General features: G+C 39.1%; 1 protein-coding gene across 1 annotated transcript in view; it reads left to right on the top strand.

Moving 5' to 3' along the window:
• The first annotated feature begins 427 nt into the window (after positions 1–427).
• The window catches only part of LOC131066323 (squamosa promoter-binding-like protein 1), an 82829-nt gene continuing 58122 nt past the window's right edge, over positions 428–25134 (top strand). The window contains exon 1 of the mRNA XM_058001059.2: positions 428–1807. Within this exon, the coding sequence (XP_057857042.2) occupies positions 1230–1807 (578 nt within the window). The 5' untranslated portion in view covers positions 428–1229. The remainder of the gene's footprint in view (positions 1808–25134) is intronic.

Raw genomic sequence — 25134 nt, 5'->3', positions numbered from 1 at the left:
TTTAATGACCTAAAAATTTGCCTAAAAAACTCATGTCTGATAATAAGATGCAAATTATCTATAATTTGAAAACTTAAAAATCATGCATCTTAAATATTGAAAAACCGAAATTTGATCCAACCAATTACAATAGTACTAGTCTAACAACAAGTACTAAAAAAATAATATAAAATATCTTTTCAATAAAATAAAACAACTTAATTCACAAATATATAAAATAAAATAGCATAGCTTATAAATAAATATTAATTAATAATAATATTTTCCAACTAATATTTCTTTTAATATATTTAGTCGCAGTAGAAACCGACTCCCCTACCAAAAACTATATTTATTATTATTGTACTCTTTTAAAATTTCAGACGTTGGAAAGAGTCAATAAAATTCTTGGATCGCGTTTTACGCTCGAGAAGCGTAAATATACCCGGGTGCGTCGGTCAAATAAGCCGGGAAAGAAAACGAAAACAAAATGGGAGCAGGGGAAGCGGGGAAGAAAAAAGTGTGGGTTAAAAGGCTTTTGAAACAGGGCAAATACTCGGGAATTCCGTGCAGGTCCAAAATCTGATCAAGAAAAAGAAATGGAGAGAGGAGATCAGATCGGAGGTCCGAAACAGAACAAACAGTACCTACGTACACACTCTCAGCAGCAATTTACCTCGTGCCCGAAAACTTGAGGGATCTGTAGGGGCGGCCGGCCGTACGCGGTTCTCCATGTGACCGGCTAAATACACTCCTTTTACCTATACGTAGGATGACACGTGTAGGTGGCGATGATCGATTGGTAGAGGTACTAGACAAGGCATCTCTCTAGTCTCAATCTGCAGAGCGGTGCCCGCACGCTGAACCCACCTACTACTCATAGACTCCTTTTCCTCTTTCAATTTCACTTTCGTTTTTCTATTTTTCAATTGACAGATCCGCGTAATTTTTATGGCGGCTAATTTGGTCGAGGGTTGCATTCTGAGGGTTCGCAATACCCATTTGCGGCTGTTTCATGGAAAATTATAGGTGCTCGTGTTTGTCTGTGGGCGTAAGAAGACTTTGAGGTCTGTTTGTAATTCTGAAGCTTTCTGAACTGTCGTCAACGCTGTTTTTTGTTGAAAATTTGAGAACAAAATACAGGGTTCCTACATTGCAGGATCTGGTAAATTTCTACAGTTTAGTGTAGATTTTGAGAGTTATGGTGTGGGGAGAGTGGTGTTTTAGGGGTTTATGAAATAGTGCTTTCAATGGAGGCAAGATTTGGCATGAGCCAGTGTGAAAATCAGGTTTTGCAGCCGCCACATCATACAGGTTATAATTTCATCTCGATGTCTAAGGGTAAGCAGGTAATTGAAGATGGAGATGGATATGGCGGGAGGAGACATGAATGGGATGCGAATGATTGGGAATGGGATAGCCGTCTCTTCACGGCTAAGTCCCTGCATATCTCTTCAGTTGAGACATCGAACACCAATGGTAATGGTATTGGCAACATGATTACTAACAATGCATCAGAGAAAAGAAGAAAGGTGTTGATGGGAGAAGAAGAGGAGATGGCAGAATGCCTGACTTTGAAGCTGGGAGGGAACGATTATTGTTCTAGTTCCATGGCAGTGAATGAAGCGAGTGGGAGTGGTAAACGGCCTCGCGCAACGCCTGTGCCATCTTCTCATTCTAGTCCTAAGTGTCAGGTTGATGACTGTAAAGTTGACCTTAACACTGCCAAGGACTACCATAGGCGCCACAAGGTTTGTGAAATGCATGCCAAGGCTAACAAGGCTTTAGTCGGCCGCCTTATGCAGAGATTCTGTCAACAATGTAGCAGGTTAGTGTTATCACTTAAACTCTCTTTTCAATCTTAACAGCATTTTCGTTGTCTTGATAGCTTTAACATTCTCATGGTAGATTTAAATGGTATAAATGGGGTACCATTTTCATGCAATTACTATCTAATACATTGGTCTGTCCGCATTCAATTCTCGAAATGTGAGTTTGACCATTTGGAACTACATTTATGAGTCAGATAAATTACCCATTGACTCCATGCAGTTTACGAGATACATATCCTTCTCTCCACTGTTTATGCGCTGACTTACACATAAATTGCAGAATTTGGACTCGTCAATTGTAGTATCCTTGGATAGGAATGTGTGCTTTGTTTATTGATTGATTATTCCCATATTTTTTTTTTGTGATAACTGTTAAGCTAATTACAAAGCTAAAGGATTGGCAGAATATGACAAACAAGGCATATGAAGTGGATAGGAATGTGTGCTTTGTTTATTGATTGATTATTCCCATTTTTTTTTTGTTATAACAGTTAAACTAATTATAAAGCTAAAGGATTGGCAGAATATGACAAACAAGACATATGAAGTGATTACTTCAACCTATATGTGCAACTCAAACTCAAAGCCTTCTTTTGGTTATGCAAATCGGTACATCCAGATTGTAGCGTACGGTCTACCTTAGTGTGCTTAGTCTGTTTTAGTAAGGAAATGCTGTTATGTTTTTCATTTCTAGCAGGAGACAACCAATGAAAACTTTATCATTCTGTATAAACTTGTGAGGACACTGTTTCAATATACAATTGGTATTATTTAGATGTAGTAGTAAAATTAGTTAATTCTTTAGAAATTTTATTAAAATTTCAACCCTGTTGCAATGTGCAATTAATATTTATTATCACTTAAAAAAAACAAAAAGACTAAGGTTAAAGGACCCTTGGTCGTAGGAAAATACCTGGCGAGATTCAAACCCCCAGGTGGTATTTAAATCACCAACTAATTCAAATGAAAGATAGCGTGAAAATCCAAAGGGGCTAAACACTTATCACTGTATTCTTATATCAGATAATCTAAGGGCTCTAGCTTGCTAGAATGAAAAGCAATGACAGCCCATCCAACAACCCAACATTAGGACGATTGGGCTTAACCACCTGCTGAAGGCAGGGGAAAGGTGTATAGAGTTAAAAGATCCTTGAACTGCTACTCAGTCCCATCTGAAAATATTGGACACAAAGCAATATGACAGCCAGAAGTAGCATTCCAACCACAAAATAGTGGCGATCTCACTTCTCTTACACCCACAGACCAAGTGACATTAATGCTGAGTAGTAGTGCAAAAGTATGGAACTCATGCCCTTATCTCAAGAAGTAGCAAGTGTGGCGATCTCATTTCTCTGAGCCAAAGACCAAGAGTATGATCAGGTTTATTGATACAATCAGTCGTGTTTGGGAGAAATTTATGATGGCATCGATGCCATGATAGAAAAAATAAGGGCCATACTAATAGAGAAGAGTGACCTAAAGAAACATTTTTTCTAAGGGTGAAAAAAGTCATTCTTAACTATTGGAACAAGATGACCACACCTTTGCATCTCCCTGCGTATGGATTATCTCCTAAATATTATAGCATGGAAATACTTTTGTTGCCTAGGAGAACAAGATCATACAGAGACAATGAAGCTGCTGATGGTAAAACAATGCGAGACACGCAATGGATTTCAAAGAATTGATTGATTTACAGAATGAGCAAGACGCTCATAAATAATACAAGGGTATTTACAAGAATAGCAAGTTTCTAATAAGAAACTGTTGAGAAGATAGTAGAAGATCTTTCTAAAATAGAATATACACTATTGAGCATTAATACTAAAATTAACATTATTTTAATATTCTAATACCCTCCCTTAATGCTCAATCTATTAACTACACCTATAGACCCCCTGAATTTTACAAATTTATCAGGACCAAGGGGCTTGGTGAAGATGTCTGCTGGCTGCTTTGAGGTAGGAACATATAGCAAGTGGATAGATCCGTCTTCAACCAGCTGTCGAATATAGTGACAATGAGTTTCCACATGCTTGGTTCTTTCATGGAAGACTGGATTCTTGGCGAGTTTGAGCACTCCCTGATTATCACAGAACAAGGGAGTTGGACCTGCCTGGGAGACATGCATATCCACAAGCATTCGTCGAAGCCAAACCGCCTCACAAGATGCCTTAACTGCTCCCCGATACTCTGCTTCTGTCGAGGAGAGAGCCACTGCCTGCTGCTTCTTACTAGTCCATGTGACAACACTAGATCCCAAACTAAACGCATACCCTATTGTAGATTTACGGTCATCAACCGAACCTGCCTAGTCAAAATCTGTGTAACCACTGAGTGTACGATCAAAACTCTGAGTGTACAGAAGTCCATAATCAGGAGTGCCACTCACACAACGCAGCGCACGCTTCGTTGCTATCCAATGATCAACCTTGGGAGCTGTCATGAAGCGTGAAATGTAGCTCACTGCAAAACTGATGTTAGGTCTAGTGGCATTAAGATAGATGAGGCTGCCCACTAGTTGCCTGAACAAAGATTCATCCACAACTGGTGAAGATGACTGAGCTGAAAGTTTGAGCTCGGGTTCCATAGGAGTAGAGGCAGGTTTGCAATCTTGCATTCTGAACCTGTCCACAAGACTTCTGGCATACTTGGACTGAGAGAGAAAGATACTGTTCTTAGTCTGCCAGACTTCAACTCCTAAGCAGTAATGTAGAAGTCCCAAATCTGTCATATCAAAGGTGCGGCACAAATCCTGTTTGATCCCAGTGATCAAATGTCTTGAACTGCCAGTAATGATTAAGTCATCCACATAGACAACCACAAACAGAACATCATTACTGGTATGCTTGATATACAGGTTTGCATCAGATAGACTCCGCTGAAAACCATGATCTGTCAGGTACTTATCAATTTTCATGTACCAAGCCCGAGGAGCTTGTTTCAGACCATAGAGTGTTTTGACTAGTCTACAGATCTTCTGTTCTTGACCAACAACCTTGAATCCTGGGGGTTGCGTCATGTAGACTTCTTCCTATAAGTCACCATTCAAAAAAGCACTCTTGACATCCATCTAATGGACTTTCCAACTGAATTGGGCTGCCAAGGCAAGAACGAGCCGTATGGTACTCATTTTGGCTGTAGGAGCAAAAGTCTCCTCGTAGTCAATGCCTTCTTTCTGTGAGAACCCACGAGCAACAAGACGAGCCTTATACTTGTCTAGGTTCCATTAGCTTTGTATTTTACTTTGTACACCCATTTGCAGCTAATGGGCTTCTTCCCTGAAGGAAGATCAGAAAGGGCCCAAGTGTGATTCTTCTGAAGACTCTGGAACTCAGCTTCCATAGCTTGTTCCCACTCACGTATACCTTTAGCCTCTGAATATGTCTGAGGCTCAAAAACACTGTGTATGTTAGCCATGAGAGCAAAATTGACTGTATGCTGCTGTTTGCTCTTATTACGGGAGGTTCTACCCTCAATGAGTTCAGTATCCCTGAGATCACCAATGGTCTTGGCCCACCATTTAGGCCGGAGAGTAGAAGTGCTAACATCTGGAGGAGCTGGAAGAGGCTCAGGATCAGGAACAAGAGCAGCAGGAGGAGGATTATTCTCCGGAGGGAACTCAGGTAGTGCATCATCGAAAATGGATTCTGCATCATCCCGCCCATCAGGCGAACCTAATGGAAGAAGAACACTGTGAGGCTGATCCTCAAAACACTGCTCAAAAGAAGGGGACTGAAAGAATCCTCTGTCTTCATCAAATACAACATCACGACTGAAGATAAGACGTTCAGTGTCTATATCTATCAGTCTTTAGGCCTTATGGTGATCACTTTATCTTGTCATCATGAGTTTCTGACTTTTGGAATCCAACTTGGAGCGCTTAGCATTTGGAATCCAAAGATAGGCAACAAAGCCAAAAACCTTCAGGTGGCTGATCTTAGGCTTCCGACCAGACCAAACCTCTTCTGGAGTCTTCCCCTTAACAACCTGAGTAGGGGAACGGTTAAAGAGGTAGACAACAGTAAACACTGCTCCAGCCCAATACTTATTCGGAACACTCCTGTGTTGTAACATTGAGCGAGCCATCTCAACAACCGTACTGTATGATAGGAATCTGGAAATCATCAAAGCAAATCAATATTAGTCTAGCTCAATCACGAAAACTCAATTGCAATGATAACAATCCTAAAAACACTCAATAAAGACATGAAAACAAGACATTCAAGATTGAAAACTAAGCAAACCAAATGCAGACTTGAATGTCTCCTTCATGTGGCTCCATTGTCCTTCTTTCTCCTTCAAATAGCTTTGTTTGTGGATCTCACCTACTAGTGCATAAGCATGATATGAAAGCAAGTAGACAAGATGGTAGCGCAAGAATACTAGAAGCGTGATTGATTCGACCAGGGAGGGACCTTGATTGAAAAAATTCATCCAATTTATAGACAAATTGGAGAAAAGATCAAATTAGCATGAAAGTGATTCAAATGGAAATTCAAATCAAGAATAGCAAAATTATGACATGTGTATGACAAATTTGCACTTTCTATGCAAGATTGATTGATTGATAATTATGACAAATTGCTATGTCAAAATTGATTGATTGTCAATTATGACAAATTATGACAAATTGCTATGTCATTCCCATGAAATTAGGGGAAATGTAGGAGAAAATTGAAAATTAGATGAATTAGAAATTAGGAAATTAGAAAATCGATGAAAAATAAAAAATTAGGAACTAGGAGAAATTAGTAAATTGGAAAATTAGGTAAATTAATTAATAATTTTTCATTCATTAATTAATTCACAAAAAGAGGGAGGAATTAATTAGCCAATTAAATAAATATTTAATTGTGACAAGAAGACTTAGGATAAATAAATAAATTATTTAACCTAGAGGGAAAATGACAAACAAGATTAAATGAATAAATCATAAAACCTTAGAAGATGAATTAGAAAATGCAAGGATGACAATTAGGTCTTGACAAAAGATAATTGATGTCGATTCGATTATGATTCTGACTTGATAAATGATTTGATTGATAAACAATTGAAATTGGTTGACAAACTGACCAATATTGATAAAGAGACCAAATTGATATGCGCCAATTGACATGATTGAAGAGGAAAAGGATCGATGACAAATCGATTGCAAAATTGACGAGATTGACAAGGACGAGGATCGATGACAAATCGATCACAAAACGACAAGATTGATAAGAGGACAAAACCCTAATTCAAAAGCGATAAAAATGAGGAATGCAGAAGAAGGACTCGATGCTCGCAAATGATAAAGACCAAGTACGCAACATAGAAGAAATGTTAATGCGACACAAAAACCCTAAAATAAGGCAATGCGCCAATGTTAAAATATGACTCCGCAAGCGTTGACCAGTTTTAGATGTCTACATTTTGCCCCTCTTTGAGACTGCGATTCTAAGCGTTGTTTCAAAGAACAATAATGAAAATGCCCAAGACACTGACAATGACATATGGATGCCCCCTCGAGGAATTGGCCGGAAACATCCAGAAAAGAGGCCAATTGATCGATAAGAATGATAGAAAATGATAGGAGCAAACAGACTGACAATCAGGGATCGGATGCACAAATGACAAGCAATTGAAAGTGCAAAAGACCGCAACCAGCATAAGATGGAGAGGGTGCACGTCCATCTATGCACTGACAAAGATCTATAAATGAGACAAAGAGAGTGAAAATTGCTCATTTGCACTAGCCAAGGAGGAGAATTTGTTGCTCTGGAAAAGGATACTTGCAGAGAGATGGCGAACATTCCAATGGCAGATCACCTCGCAGAACGTGTACGCATGTACAGATGACGCGAGAGCAGCGGTATGTATCTCAAAAACCCATATTTTCAATTTTATGAATTTGACTGGCTTGCGGGACATTGCGGGGCCCACAAGGAATGCAGAAACTGACTTCTGCGCTTGTGTAGGGCGAATTCTGCGCTTGTGTAGGGTCTTCATTATGACGGACAGAGAGCAGGGCACGCTCTTGGAGGTCATTGAGCAGCGTGGGGGTGAGTGGACCTATGAGACCCCCACAACTAGGACCAGGAGGGACATCATCCTTGAGACATGGCAGGGATGAGGAGGATAGAGGGAGCACCCAGTGACAGAGGCACGTGCTCCTTATGACGGACAGATGACATTATGTAGTCAGCCTGCGGGCCATACTTAGGACAGACAGTCCAATTTTTGTACTCCGATATTATTGTGATATGTGATATGATATGCATCGATATGATGGGATGCAATGTGTTATGACGTATGTTTAGTTTCCATGTATGGATGACTTATGCACTGTTTATGGTGGAACATGTATGGATACATTGTGTTTTTGATGCATTTATAATATGAAATGGATAAAATACTTGATATGATGTTTGATGTAATGCAAATGTACTAACCAAATGGATGCAGGATGCAGCTTATGTTTTTGGAGATCAGAGCACTAGATCAGACTGATTGCCCAAACTGACGGAAGAAATGTTAGTAAGAAGAAATGAGACAGAGGACAGATAGAGACGAAGAAAAACTTGCTTTCACTAATGCACTTTGTATGTGAGAACCTTTATTTTAATGTAGCAAAATGGATGCGTAGCATCATGGCATTGAAGGCCAGAACTGAAATGCAATCCTTTTTGCAAAAGACAGACACATCGCAGACAAACAACAATCACAACAAAAAAAGAAAGGGACCATGAACCATCCCGGTCACTCTAAATCACTCAGTGACATCATCGAGCAACATAGGAACATGATCGAAGATAAATCAATAAATGATAAGACTCGCTAATTCCAACAAGTCAAACAAACATCTTGATCTTCATTGTCAAAAGTTGAAAGTGTTGATAGGACGATCATGCTGTTTGATTTCAGGGAATGCGGTACCTCGTCTAAGACAGGACATAGTCTGGTTTCGAGTATACCACACCCTGTATAAGACCCATGATAGTGTGCCAAGGACGAGTGATATTGACGTTGAGTGATTGATATGACAATTGTGATCAGTTTGAATGTCTGGTTTGATTGAAAAAGTTCATCTGTTGACGCGTGATTTGCAGTAAAGCGCAGTGTTGGATTGCGTGTCGGTGGAGGGATGCTCAGTGATTTGTCTTATGCACAAAAGGGATATTTTTTTTTTTTGTTTTGCTTTTCGAGTTTTTACAATTTTTTTGTGTTCGTTTTTTAGGACTTTATTTGATTTTTTAGGGATTTTTTCAGGACATTTTTCAATTTTTTTTTGTTTTTATTTCAAGACATTTTCAATTTTTTTGGATTATTTCAGGACATTATTTGATTTTTTTGGATTATTTCAGGACATTTTTCAATTTTTTTGAATTATTTCAGGACATTTTTCAATTTTTTATGATTTTGCCCCTAGTGTCTAGCAAGGCAAGGAATATGACAGGTGAATAAATAGGCTTTTTGAAATGTTGGTGGATAGAGGGAAGACAAAGGCCTTTTATTATGGAGACAACGCAGATGCAATTTTCAAGGGCTATTGCATGATGGGACAAGAGACTGGATATGACAATGTAAAATAGGAACATGGCATGAGGGACATGTCAAGAGGTTTTTGAAACCATATTTAAATTTTGTGTCCTTATGTCAGATCAAGATCAAGGAATGAAAAAGAGTGTATGGATAGTGATAAGATATGGATAGGATAAGCAAGACCAAGAATGGATAAGGGACATGGATTGAAAGTCGAGATTGGTAAGGGATAGTGGCAGAAAGTTGCAATAAGCTAGGGAATGTGGATGAAAGGTTATAATAAGCAAATGGATAAAGACCAAAAGCTATGATAGACTAAAAGCTGCAAACAAGATGCATGATGCTCATGACGATCCTCAGCCTTGTCAAGATCAAAGGTGGAAAAGGGGATATGTACATGAGGGACAATAGGATATGAAGGGTAATGACATGGTATGATAGGATAATGGAAAAATGAAGGACAAAAGGATATGAAGGAGGAAACCTGCCCCTAAGTGCGGTGTGCAAGGAGTTCATAGATTACGCATGACGCCTGTTTGCTAGGTTTTCATCACGGTACTTGTCCAAGGCGCCTGTTTGCCAGGTTTTCACCAGTGGACGAATTATTTTTCTTTACTTTTTTTCTTTGTTTTTCTTTTTTTTTTTCTCACTTTTTTTTTTTTTTTGTATTTTGACTTTTTTAATAGAAGATGGACACATGATAGGGGATGGAAGAAGGACTCAAACATCTTTTTGTTTGGATAGTAGCCTTGAAAAAAATGGACCATGACCTTTAAAAGTATGCTCAAAGACGTTGGTAGGATAAGGACATGGAAAAAGAGATGAAACTAAGGCAAGGATTTAGGCAAAGGATTGGACCAAAGGGATTGAAGGATGGAAAATATGCATTGGATAATGGATAGGGTATTGGAAGAATTGGGCTTCAGTGGATGGAAATGTTGGCAAGATCAACATTGGCACACACCTTGAGGGGTGATGGACTGATGGAGGAAGAGTGGGTTTTGGATATGGAGATTTTGATGAAGGAATAGCTATGGATTTTGGGACATAAGGGCCCAAAATGGATGAAGAAGGTGATGGAGGAACAAATTTGAGAGGGTTGGATGGAGGAATAGCAACTTTGGATGCCACATTGGATGTTTCTTTAGGCTTTTGTGCTTCAAGGAGCTGCTTAGGGATCCACATGGTTTTTGATTTTTCATGCTTTTGTGGTTCCTTGGAGTGTATTGCCAAAACAAGGGATTTAGGAACCCATATATATTTTGAATTTTGCTTTTGAGCAATGGGCCTTTGTGGCCTTTTGGATATTTCTTTTTCTTTATAGATCATATTGTTCTTTGTTTTGACATGTCGATTATATTGGACATGTTGATCCTTGAATACATGTGGATTTTTAGACTTATGACTTTTATACTTGGCATCCAAATTGCTTGGAGGGGGAAAGGAATGCATGGATGGATAGGAATGAAGTGGACTTCTTTTGGATTGATGAAATTTACTCAAGGATGTGTGCCTTTGCTGACCTTGCATAGAGGACGAAGGAATATAAGGACCTAAGATGGATGGAAAGTATGATGGGGAAGGGATATGTTTGGATTGTGATGGAGGGATGTTGGATTTAGTAGGGGTACCCATGTCTTGAGGAATTTCACTGAGGCCATGACCCTTAATATTTTCTTTAACATGAAGGGATTCTTGCTTATGAAGATCTACTCCTTTGCCTTTATGAATATCTTGACTTGTAGGATACTCTTTTCTTTGGGAAGAAGACGCGAGTCCATTATGAGGTGGATGTGATATGAGAGAAATAATGAGATCTTGAAGTGGATTAGATTGCACCAAAGTAGAAGAACCCATTGTTAATGTCAGGGGTTCATGAACATCTTGCACTGACACGTTAGAATCATGAGGGGGACTAGGATCGTGTAGTGGACATGGTTCAATGACAGGCTCTTCAAGAGATGGAATGGGAGAAATAATGGGATCATCAAAAGAAACGAGATCTTGGAGTGTATATGGAGTATTAAGACAAGGAGATGGAGGAACAAAAGGATCTTGCGGAGGATCTGAAGGAATGATTTGATCTTGACAAGGAGGAAGATCATTGGAATCCTCTTTAAAGGTGCTTTGCTCTTGACTTTCAATGGGATCATCGGAAAGGATGGAAGGGATATCTTGATCTTTCTTAGGAAGTGGAATGCCAATGGGATTTGAAAGGATATTGTGTTCATGAAATAGAAGGGGATCGTTTGGGATTGGATGGATTGGGATATCTTGATCTTGCTCGGGGAATGGAGTGTCAATAAGGCTTTGGATAGGATGGAAAAGAATAGGGGAATCATCGTGAGTGTCTGGGAACATGGGATCCTGGTCAACAATTGGATGGGATGATAAGGTTTCAAGATCTTGATCTTGATCTGTTTTAAGACACATTTCTTCATGCTCTAAATTATCCTCTTGACATGAGGTTGGACTTTGGATATGCATGGAGGATTTTGACAAGGAATCAATGTTTTGGCATGAAGGAAATGCACTTTGAACATTTGTGATGGATTCTAGCAAGGAATCAATGCTTGAACATGAGGAAGAGGGACTTCGAATGGGGTCCTCTAAAATAGGTAATGGCAATAAAGTGCATGGTGGCATTGGGTCTTGTATTTCTGAAACATGACAAGGATGTGCATCATGAATTGGATTATCTTGGCAATCAATTATGGATAGCCCTTGGATAATTGCATCCTTGGGTGTATTGTTTGATGAGGACAATATGGAAGGTTCTTGTGAAACTTCTAGAGGTGTAGGGATAGATGCCACTGGAGAGTCAATTTGTTTTCGGGGGAATGAGGCATTGCTAGACATAAGTGTATTATCTTGATCTTCCTCAATAAACTCACTTGGTAATTTCCTTAAGAGCATTGCAATAAAGCCACCTTTCTTTCGAGGTTTTGACATAGTTGTATCTGGAATTTGAACTTGTTTGGAAAGGAGTTGGTTTGATGTCATGTATTGATATTGGACTTGGTTCAATTGTTCTGACATGTTTGAAACTTGGGTTGGTGTGTGCTGCAACCTTTGTTTTTGAATGTTTGATTGTGGTTGTTGACATTGATATTCCACCATTGGTTGAACCATTTGTGGACATTGTATAGTTGGTTGGACATATTGTTGAAATTGGACCATTGGTTGTATTGGTTGTATATTTTGAACAATTGGTTGTACTGGTTGAAAATTTGATTGATAGTAAACATCTTCTTGTTCTTGTTGTGGAGGCACATAATGTTGAAATTGATGTTGTCTCTTTTCTTGAAATTGTTTCATCATCTCTATTTGGGGGAGGAGAGCTTGTATGTCTGATCGTTCAAGAAGAGATCTTACATCAATTGGCTCAATCTTTGGATTTCGACTTGGAAATTTTCGAAACATTTTGGACATTTGTGATCTATTCTTCTCAATGTTTTTCACTCTTTGTTCCAATATCTCCTCTTCTTGAGCTAGTTTCTCCTCTAGTTTTTGTATTTGGAGACTTGTTTCATCATAAAAAGTTTGATCAATGTTGCTTTGTTGTTGGGTTGGATAGAATTGTGATTGCATTGTCGGTTGATATGTCAAACTTTGTTGTATCATTGGTGCTTGGAACCTTGTTTCAATAGACATGTCACTATGCAATGTTTTTGGGATTTTTGATTTTAAAAGGATGATGTATGATATGCAACTAAATGCAACCTGAATAAATGAAAATGCAATCTATGGCAAGAATGCAACCTATGTTTTTGGTTGTTTTTCAAGATTTTGACAAACTTTTTGAAATGCAAATCGAAAAAGAGACCCTTAGGAAATTGAAATGATGTCTAGACCTCAAAGGACAAAAGGACCAAGTGACAAAAGGACAAAATGACAATGTCTCCCCTATATGCTTGGATACTAAGCTAGGTTTGACCAAATGACAATAATGACAAAAATAGAAAAGGTTTGATAAGGTCTAGACTTCCTAACAATGACTTAGAGTTTATCAAAGATTTGGAATTACTCAAGTATGACAAAACCTAGCTTTGACACTATATGCAAAGGGACAATTACTATGCAAGTGATCCTAATATGATATGATAATGACTTAAGCTTAATGAAGAGACCTAGGGTATGCAAATGCAAATGTATGACAATGTAAACCTAAGGCAAAACCTAAGGTTGAATTATGAAATGGTATTGCTCTAATGCAAGAGGACACATGCAACTGGATGACCCTTATTGATATGCAAAGGAGTATGACCTAGGTGAAACTTAACCTTGGTAATTGACAATGAATTTGCAAAATGCAAACCTAGGATGAACCTAAATCTAAGTGACATGAATGTTGAGACAAGATTTTGAAAAATGTTTGACAACCATGTTTGAAGGTGTTTGAACTTTGTTGAATGAAATACTCTTGTGTTTAACCTTGTTTTGAATCAATTTGTCTTGTTTTTGAAATGAGACACAACTCAACTTTTGACAAGCCAAGAAGACAAGATATTTTAACTTAGACTCAAGACAATCATGCTCATTCTCACATTTCTTATGGTAGGCAAGGACAGTAGGTACTTGAGAGGTAGACTCGTTATGAGATTCAAGGAGAATACATAGAGGCTTGACCCCACGGGCTCCCCTTCACGGCACTCACTTCTCAGGGCAGCCAGGCATCAGTCCCCATGGAAATCTCCCCATGGCGAACTTAGTATGTCTTCCAAGTATCTGAACTTGTCCTTCTCAAGCAACTAGAAGGATTTTTGGCCTCTAAATACAAGGTGTTTAGTAAGGATTTCTATTAAGCGTTACTCCTTGGTGTCACGCAAGCGTGATTGAGACATTAAGCCCACCAAGATACCAAACAAATGTAGTCGCGCAAGCACGATTTAGACCGTGAGGTCCTACTTAGATGTTGATATGAGAAAGAGTTCAAGGGTCATCACTTCCCAAGTAACTGCAATTCCCACGTAACCCTTCCTTTAAAGCTTTCGCCCATCAGGTATTTGTTTATAGTGAGTTAGAATGCCAAGGTATTCTAGCCGTACTCACTTTGGGTCGTTCCCTTCTCACGATTGTCACTTGCTTGCAAAAGCAAATGGTTGGGAAGGCAGGCCCTCTAAAGGTGACACACAATAAAAAACATGAGCATGGTATCGAAGATCTGGATTTCTGATCACCCTAAGAAGGATGAGAGCATACTCTCCTACTCCAATGTCAATCTCAACAATCAAAGCAAACATACATTCATTCCATCCTATTTAGAAATCATACTAGGTGCCTAATTATGAATTACAAACACCAAGTTTAGTTGGAGTATAAGGCAACTTGCAAAACCACCAAGTCAGAAGTTTGATTTTCTTAGTCTTTGACTAGCGAACCTGCATACAATGTGTTAGTAGTTTCATTTGTTGTCTTTGTCATGCGTATGCCAAGGTGCTGCACAGAGAATCAGTACCAAAAACCAAAAAAGCAGAAACAGAATGCAAAACAAAACAATTTGCAAGTAAAAACACTGTTTTTTTTACCTCTGTTTCTGGACTTACACAGGCGCAGATTGTCCTTGACACAGGCGCAGAATGCTTGACACAGGCGTAGATTGTCTCACACAGGCGCAGAAGTTCCCAGAAAACCCTGCATTACCTTGTTTCTTGGGTTTTTAACCTGCAAATCAACTCAAAAGCACTCAAAAGCATGATTAGGGGGTTAGTTCACGTCGGGTTCACCAATTAATGTATGATAGGAATCTGGAAATCATCAAAACAAATCAATATTAGTCTAGCTCAATCACGAAGACTCAATTGCAATGATAACAATCCTAAAAACACTCAATAAAGACATGAAAACAAGACATTCAAGATTGAAAACTAAGCAAACCAAATGCAGACTTGAATGTCTCCTTCATGTGGCTCCATTGTCCTTCTTTCTCCTTCAAATAGCTTTGTTTGTGGATCTCACCTACTAGTGCATAAGCATGATATGAAAGCAAGTAGACAAGATGGTAGCGCAAGAATACTAGAAGCGTGATTGATTCGACCAGGGAGGGACCTTGATTGAAGAAATTCATCCAATTTATAGACAAATTGGAGAAAAGATCAAATTAGCATGAAAGTGATTCGAATGGAAATTCAAATCAAGAATAGCAAAATTATGACATGCGTATGACAAATTTGCACTTTCTATGCAAGATTGATTGATTGTCAATTATGACAAATTATGACAAATTGCTATGTCATTCCCATGAAATTAGGGGGAAATATAGGAGAAAATTGAAAATTAGATGAATTAGAAATTAGGAAATTAGAAAATTGATGAAAAATAGAAAATTAGGAATTAGGAGAAATTAGTAAATTGGAAAATTAGGTAAATTAATTAATAATTTTTCATTCATTAATTAATTCACAAAAAGAGGGAGGAATTAATTAGCCAATTAAATAAATATTTAATTGTGACAAGAAGACTTAGGATAAATAAATAAATAATTTAACCTAGAGGGAAAATGACAAACAAGATTAAATGAATAAATCATAAAACCTTAGAAAATGAATTAGAAAATGCAAGGATGACAATTAGGTCTTGACAAAAGATAATTGATGTCGATTCGATTATGATTCTGACTTGATAAATGATTTGATTGATAAACAATTGAAATTGGTTGACAAATTGACCAATATTGATAAAGAGACCAAATTGATATGCGCCAATTGACATGATTGAAGAGGAAAATGATCGATGACAAATCGATTGCAAAATTGATGAGATTGACAAGGACGAGGATCGATGACAAATCGATCACAAAACGACAAGATTGATAAGAGGACAAAACCCTAATTCAAAAGCGATAAAAATGAGGAATGCAGAAGAAGGACTCGATGCTCGCAAATGATAAAGACCAAGTACGCAACATAGAAGAAATGTTAATGCGATGCAAAAACCCTAAAATAAGGCAATGCGCCAATGTTAAAATATGACTCCGCAAGTGTTGACCAGTTTTAGATGTCTACACGTACGATTGCGACGCTCGACAACACTGTTTTGCTGAGGAGTGTAGGGTGTAGTCAACTGGCGTTTGATACCATGGGTATCACAGAAGTTGGAGAATGCAGAAGAACAAAATTCCCCCCCGTTATCTGTCCTAAGAGTAACGATGCTACATCCAGACTCTTTTTCAACTAAGGACTTAAACTTCTGAAAGATACTAAAGACATCTGATTTGTGTTTAAGAAAGTACACCCACATCTTTCTACTAAAATCATCTACAATAAGCAAAAAGTATTTGCAACCAGTAATAGAAGATGTATTCATAGGACCACAAATATCAGCATGAAGTAATTGAAGTACCTTAGATGTGCGCCAAGACTCTCCATGTGTGAATGAAGTCCGATGCTGTTTGCCAGCTTGACAGGCGCCACAGACTCCAAGATGCTGAGTCTGAATATCAGGTAGCCCTGAAACAAGTCCCTCCCGAGATAGTTGAGAGAGATACTGAATGTTGAGATGTCCATATCTCTGATGCCACAAAGTGTTGAGAGGGGAAACATGAGCTGCGAGAGCCACTTTAGGTGAATCACCAGTGTCAAGAAGCCTGTATAGGCCATGATCCTCTAGACCAACAGCAACAATAAGACGAGTCTCCCGATCAATGATGGAACACTTGTGAGCACTGAACACCACATCTAGCTGAGGAGAATTCCTCATAATCTGACTGACAGAGAGCAGATTAAGTTCCATACCAGGAACATAGTACACATTCAGGAAGATGAGATTCCTGCCACCAGACTGTATCTGAACAGTGCCTCTGCCAACCACTGTATACTCCTCACCTCCGCCGAATACAACGGAATCATTGAAAGATGAGAAGTCTGTAAACCAGTCACGCCGATGAGAAAAGTGACGTGACGCACCAGAGTCGATGTACCAAGCAGAAGACCTGGCATGATCTAAAGACCTCTTAGCCATAAAGGCATAAAAGGCAGACTCCTTCTGCTCGGAATGGTCAGCAACATGCGCCTTCTGGTGTGAGCCTCCTTGCTTCTTTTGTTCAGAAGCGAGCCTCTGACGACAATCTTTCTTCATGTGGCCGTACTTGTGACAGTAATTGCACTGCACATTCTTCTTCTTAGCATCATCCTGTGTCTGAGAAGAGCCTTTCTGTTGAAAAGGCTGAGGACTGAAATTTGCCTTTATCCTTGTAAAAGGATTTGGCTGTAAAGGCATTTTCCGAGGAGGCTAACATAGTACTACTACCAAATTGTTGTTTCCAGCGATCCTGTTGCAGAAGTTTGGTGCACAATTATGAAAACTTCAGGTCAACATTAGTTGAAGTAATATTGAGGGTCTCAATGAAGTGTTCATACGATTTCGGAAGACTTTTCAGAGTGATTACTACCATGTCTTCTTCCTCCATAGTCCGACCAATAGCTTCGAGCTGATCTCGAATGTCCTTGATCCTCGTGAGGTGTTCCTGTAAGGACATGCGTTCGACCATCATGATGGAGAACAACTGATTCTTTAGAAAGAATGCTCGGCTCTTGTCGGATGTCTCATGCAATTCCTTCAGATGCTTCCAGACGTCGGAAGCTGTCTTGCCAGAAGGAATCTGCGGTAACTGATCATCAGTCACAGAGAGTTTGAGAAGCATAACTGCCCCTCGATTGTGTTCATCAAACTTATCTTGATCTGCACCAGGTGTACCAGGACTGAGCTCTTTTCCCAAAACAAGCTGGTCAAGACGCCTATATTCGAAAATGGTCAACATACGCTGTTTCCAGATGTTGTAATTGTTGCCATTAAAGCATTGATTGCCTTCTAACATCAGGTTGGTTAGAGAAGCCATTTGCACGTTTCCCAATGCATTGAAAACGAAAAAAAACTGAGGCGCTGGCACATAATTCAAAATTTTTGAATCCCACTGCAGAAAGAGAGGCAGATGCAGGTACAAACTTCAAAAAATGAAGTACGGCTGGCATGAATTTCAAGAAAAAATTTCCGGTTGACCCAGAAAAATCCGAAGGCAACCCAGAAATCCATGCGAAAAACTCAGAATGAATCTACTGTTGGAATTTGGATCCGTTGGCTCGAAAATCGAGGCACCCAAAAAATTTTGACGACGACCCAATTGAGATCTCAAAAAACCCACCACGAATTTGTACTTAGAAATTTTTTTCGACTGAATCTGGAGGGTCAAAACCCTAGCCGAAAGTCAAAAAACACGGGTTTGACCAAGTTGCAGGTTGTAGAAAAAATGGCAGGTCTGTACCGCGCCGAAAAATGCCGAAAACCCTCGCTAGACAGACACAAACAGGAAGAATCCCATTACACGGCATAAACACAGTCCAAAACGGACTTTTGAACACAAATTTTTTTTCGAAAATCTACAGCAAAACTAAGAGGCCCGAAAAATCTCGGAAAAGAATTCACAAATTCTTTATTCAGGCTCTGATACCATAAAACAGTGCGAGACACGCAATGGATTTCAAAGAATTGATTGATTTACAAAATGAGCAAGACGCTCATGAATAATACAAGGGTATTTACAAGAATAGCAAGTTTCTAATAAGAAACTGCTGAGAAGATCGTAGAAGATCTTACTAAAATAGAATATACACTATTGAGCATTAATACTAAAATTAACTTTATTTTAATATTCTAATAGATGGGTGCAAAAAAGCTTTCCACAGAATCTTCCTTGGTCCAGAAGTGGCAGATAAGTTTAGGACTGAATTTGGTAGGTTCATCACGAGACGAGATCACAGTATTTGCGCCCTTCAAGACAAGTACAAGACAAATGCTCAAACATGGTGGTATCTCCATAGGCAAAGTTATATGTTCCTCCAACCTTCTTCAATCAAAATTCTATCACAGGTAAGTATTTTTTATTTTTATTTTTTAAAATTCTTACCATTATTTAGCATTTTTAAGTTGTAATGATTTTCTCTTTAATTTCAATAGGTTGCAAGTTCTTCCACCGAAAAGAATTGGAGTACATACTTCTTTAGTCACTTAGTTAAGTACATACTTCTTTATTCACCTCAAAAAAAGCTGAAGTTTTGGCCTACGTTCATTCCAATTTGCACCCCATATCACATAAGGAAGTTGACTGCAAGGAAGGGGCAACAAAGAATTGGGATTTAGTCCTGGAGTGTGCCCACTTGGATGCATCCATTTTGGAGCTTGCTGGAGTTAGTATAGATGACGATGAATGTTTTACACAAGAATGCCATGTAGCTAGTGGGAGTGACATTGTGGTTTCTTGTGGTTCAAGAGAAGTTGAACCAAGTCTTCCCAAGTGATGACTTAGATTTTAATTGATTTCATTGAGAGGAAGACACAAGTTTTTGATTGTATTTACTATTTTCAAGTATTGTTATAATTAGACATATAGATTTATATTATATGATATAGCGTTGAATCATCAATTATCTTTTTAATTCATAGGATGAAACCAAGTCATCCCAAGTGATGACTTAGATTTAAATGGATTTGATTAAGAGCTTACGACACAAGTTTTTGATTGTATTTACTATTTTCAATTTTTGTAATGATTAGACATATAGATTTATATTATATGATATAACATTGAATCATCAATCATCTTTTTTAATTCATAGGATGAAATGTAGATATATGATATTGGGCTTATTTACTTTGAAGTTAGTAAATAACAACAAACTAAAAGGATTTTGAGAGCAATACACACCACAAATTAGACATAAGGATTTACCTTGTAGAACACAAATTCAGGGAGAAATTATGTAGTATCCCTTGCCAAATCTGTCCTCAAAATGTTGATTATAGGCTCAAGGAATATTATCAAACACTTAGCATACAATGTATGAAACTGCTGTTATGAATTTTCTGATTGTCTTCTTTGAGTTCGTAGGCTGCAAATGAAGTTATTGAAGGCTTCTAACAATGCAAGGTTGTTATAGAAATGATATACTAGCTGTTTTAGACCTTTACACACACATGTAATGACTGAAATTAACTAGTACAGCTAGTTGACATAAAGACAAACACTTGTCATGCAAACTACTATCACCTTGAATATGGACATATTATCAAATAATTGGCCTGCAACTAACAAATAAACTAACAGCTGCAAATTCACTATGTATTCCTTCAATTATTCAATAGCTGTTCATAATACATCATACCCTTATATTGGCTAGCCATGATAAATTATGATGATGATTGACAGATTGTTGTTGCTGGGGTGTACGGCCAGCATAGGGGTGTGTGCCAATGCCCTTGTTTGCAGACAAAATGCTTTCCAATGATGCGTTTGATCTGCTCTAACCCTCACGCCCACTAGCAATGAATTTCAGAATTTTCTTGTGCCTTTATACATAAAATCGCACCACCTCTAGGGTTGCGCCTTCTAGCAACAAGGTCTGATTTCTGGGTTGTACGCTGCCTTTAATTGTTCCCAATAACTTCAAATATGCTGCTCACAATACTGCTGTTAATTGACCCCAAACTCAGTAAATTTAATTCCCAATCTGCACAATTAGAACTTCTGAATGAAGCTCTCTTCAATGCCACAATTCGGTAGATATTTCACTACTTCAAAGCAGCTGCACAATGAAGATTCGCTCGTTCTCCAATTGCTGAAAGTCTGAAACCCTTGGCTTCTTCCTCTCCAAACAAATTCATCAATCTTCAATTCATAATAATCAATGATTCAAATTCTTTTAAAGCAATATATATATTTCTCCACAAAAGGGTTCGATTTTCTCCATAAATGCCTTTAATTATATTTAATGATATTAAATGATATAACATCTTAATTAATCATTAAATGTATGCCTTGGTAAGTGTGCAATAATTAATTAATTAATGGCCCCCTTTTTAATGATGCCATGACCCTCAATAATAAAGTTAAGTTATAACTTTATTATAACACTTTTAGTTATTTAATTATAATAAGGGTCATTAAAATATTAATATCTCCATTAATACTCAACATCTCGTATAGCCGTCTGAAATGGGAGTCATCACTGCAATTCCCCATGTGACCAATTGCTCAACTATAAATAGTAAGGGGTCCATCTCGATGACGTCAGACTTCTATAAATAGTAAGTGTGGCAAATGAAGTCCAAATAAAGCCAAACGAAAACCAGATCGAAGCGCACTGAACATTGGAGAAGATGCAACCCTCAGATGACCCTCTATCCAACACATTAGCCTAGGAGGGCTAGGATAATAGGCTAATCTCACAAAATCCAAGTTTGCTGAAATGGGGACATTACAGTCCGCCCCTCCTGAAATTGCTTGTCCCCAAGCAATATCGACTGCAAATAAACTCCTCCACCGAGATCCCAAATGAAGACCCGTGTAATGTCCCTGGTATTACCAACCAACTCCTGTAATGCCCACACCAAGGGCACAACTAACAAGACCTGCCAAACTAAATCAACCTCAACAGCAGGTGTCACAAGAACATGAACATCAAGTGGAAGCAACTCTGAAAATTGACAATGTTTGCTTCCCAAAACTACGCAAGATAAGCTGCGAAACATATCATCTAACACATGCGCAACTGAACTATGCATCTGAGACAAATCATGTACATGAGAACTTGAAATGAGACTACCAACGATCCACACCATGTACATGCAGTAATACTCCCCAATGAATGCAAACTGGAACCCTGATGCACACAAAGGATCCCTCAACATACTGGAGAGTGTTCGACATAATATACTAGGATCCCAAATCCGGGAAAGAAGTCTGCCATGTAAACCTCCCTCAGACTTCTGTTGCTCAACACTGATTCCCACTTCACCATGCCAGATGTGGTGAAGCCAACCCATGGGACCTATCCAAACTGCAACACTAACACTGTCGCCACCTGGATCCCAGTGCAATCTATACACACATCCATCTGTACTGTGAAGATAGGAGTACCTGGAAACATCTGCTACGCAACATCTCTCCACAACCTCTGCTAAACCCTCATGGATGTGATATCCAACTAAACCATCATGCCCATTGTTACCATAGTCTCTCTGAAGCCATGTATCCAAAGATAGCCTCTGTGTCATAGGAGTAACAATCTCCACCGGATACACATCAGCATGATGGGAAACTGAACACTGCTCGTGCAAGTAGCCACCAACAATCAATTGAGCCGGGTACTTGCAACTGTTAGTTCCATCTATTGAAGATGGTAACTCTCCATCCCACAATGGATGGTATAATCCTAAAGCCAATCCACACTGATGCATCATCAAGTCCTCCACGTGTGGATCAAAAGAAAAGTGATGAGCACTCCTCACTGTGTAGTTGCGATAAAATGCCCCAACCTCGGTCAAGGGCTCATCTCTAACAATACTAGAATCATGAGATGGCTCCAATCTCTGACCCCGAATAGTTGATTGGGTAGGGGCTCTGGTAACCCTCTCTGCAAACCCAATCACAAAATCTCTATTAGGAAGCATTGTTGTTAGAGTATCAATAATTACTCCCACACCATGCCTGATGGTGAGAGAACCTCGGATGAGAGTATCCTTGGTGGCTCCAAACGGACCCTCCCGAACCTTGGGACTCTCAAGAAGGTACTCAATAAATGGATTTGTGCAGTAAAAAGAATATAAGGCCGAGTCAACCTTATCCTCTGAGACTTGTAGCTGATCACTCTGACTTTGAGACACAACAAGTTGGCATCCAAAATCAGTTGCATGGGATGAAGAAATAGATTTGCTTCCAGGAGAGGAAAACAAATCTACATGAGAGCCATACTCCCAACCCGATGACACTCTAGAAGTCCCATGTGAAGTGGATGAAGTAACGTCGTGTACTAACACACAATTCTCTGGAGAGTTCACCACTGCCACACAAGAGCTATCAATAATCTGAGCTGCATCATCGGTCATAGTACTAACCTCGGGAGATCCTGATGCAACAAGTGGCTCTCTGCTGCTCTCAATCTAAGTACTCATCCCAGCTAAGTCACCTATACCTGCATTGGTGACGGATGTAGCCACATCCACAATACATCCATAACTACAACCCGTGGGTGTAAACTCATCACCAAGTACCACTATAGGAAACTTAATTGTATCTATAGATGGTGAAGACTGTGCTAAAGTCAACGTCACAGTAAGCTCCTCAACCTGTGACTGTGACTCACGAAGGGCTGACTGAGCGCTATCCAACGAGTCCATAGTCACCTCAAGCTCATGGGTGAGCTCATCAACCTCCTCCTCCTTTCCCTTCAGTGCATCGTAGCAAGTGCAATACCACTCGAGAAGATAATCCCTATCAGCGAGTAACTGCACGTAATTCTGTTTCATTATCCCAATAGCTTCTCGGAGTGCGTGGAACTCTACTAGGGAAAGGCTACTATCACCGTGCTCATGTGTCTCAGGAGTACTCCAACCAAAGGTCGCCAACGTCTGTCGAGCGACATCAAAATGCTCCAAAGCTGTAGCAATTATATCATCACTAACCTTCAACTACCCAGCCAGATGATGATACCCCTGTGACTCATTCTTTCCACCCAAATTTGCACTATGGTATGAGGTTGAATCAACATCACTCTCCCCATGATCAACTATAGGTCTCAAAGGATTTACCTTGTAGAACACAAATTCAGGGAGAAGTTACAAACTCCACTGGACACTTCAATGTTAGCAACAATATCACCATTTGTGATTTCCACTCATGATAATTATATGAAGTGAGAGATACAACTTTGGTTAAATCCATGATCAAGTAAGAGAAGGCAACAAATTTCCTCACAAAACTAACTAATTCCTTTGAAATAGAGCAAAACCAACATGCAACTTTAACAGAGTAAATGGAGTAGCAAGTTGCGACGACAAAGTTGGCGTAGAGAGATTTTTGATGATAAATGGTTCGCCAAAAGTTATGCTAGTTTGAAAAAAAGGGCTGAAAGATGCACCTTGAGTCAAAATCAAGCTCCTGGTCTCATTATGTGACCACAAAGGCAATTGGGCGGCAAAAATTGGGCCCCTTAGGGTGATTTTCGAAGTGTTGGTGGGTCTACCGTGCCAACCAAACACCTCAATGCCTTACTCCACACCTTAGTGACTCAACACACAAAAGCCAATCAAACCACCACACGGTATGCTAGCAGTAGCCTTCATTGAGCACTCACAATACAAGGAATGGTGCGCACATATAGGCTTCAAAATAGCGTTCAATGCTTAAATGTGGTACTAAAAATCCCAAACACCACATCCATGAGATCCCTCCAAGAAATACGTCACTGTAGAGGAAACCCTAACGCCAAATATTTGCTCACAACATTGGCAATGCATAAAGTGGCTGGGCCCAATAAAGACAAAATCAGCCAATGGAGAGATGCAAAATGCTTGTTGTGAATGAAGATAGGCCTGTGCAAGGGGAGGAGGCAGCCTGGGTGCACAAACAAATATATTGGCAACTAAAACAATGACGAATCAGTGGGTAAGACGTAGATCCAAACCGCTACCTTTAAAGTGATTTGAGCCATTGTCAATGAAAGATGCATCTGGGATATCGAAATGCTGACTACTAGAGCATAATATCGATCTGTGGATTGGGTTTGTGCAAACTAGAAATGGATCACAAAACTAGTGGGAATATCACTAGTATATCATTGCTCGGGAAATCTTCAGACCGACACCAAAAAACAAATTACCACGATATGAGGCAATATAGAAGCCAAGCAACTTGTTGTGACGTTTTCACACATCACCCCATTGCAAATGGGGCCCCCCTATTTTTTTAGGCTCTCCTGGTCTTTTGGCTTTCATTTTTGGGGTCTTTTCGCAGTAGTCTCGTCAGTCT

The sequence above is a fragment of the Cryptomeria japonica genome, chromosome 8, assembly GCF_030272615.1.
Source record: "Cryptomeria japonica chromosome 8, Sugi_1.0, whole genome shotgun sequence".
NCBI classification, from domain to species: Eukaryota; Viridiplantae; Streptophyta; class Pinopsida; order Cupressales; family Cupressaceae; genus Cryptomeria; species Cryptomeria japonica.
Note: the sequence above shows the minus strand (reverse complement) of the source record. Positions and strands in the feature narration are given on the sequence as shown.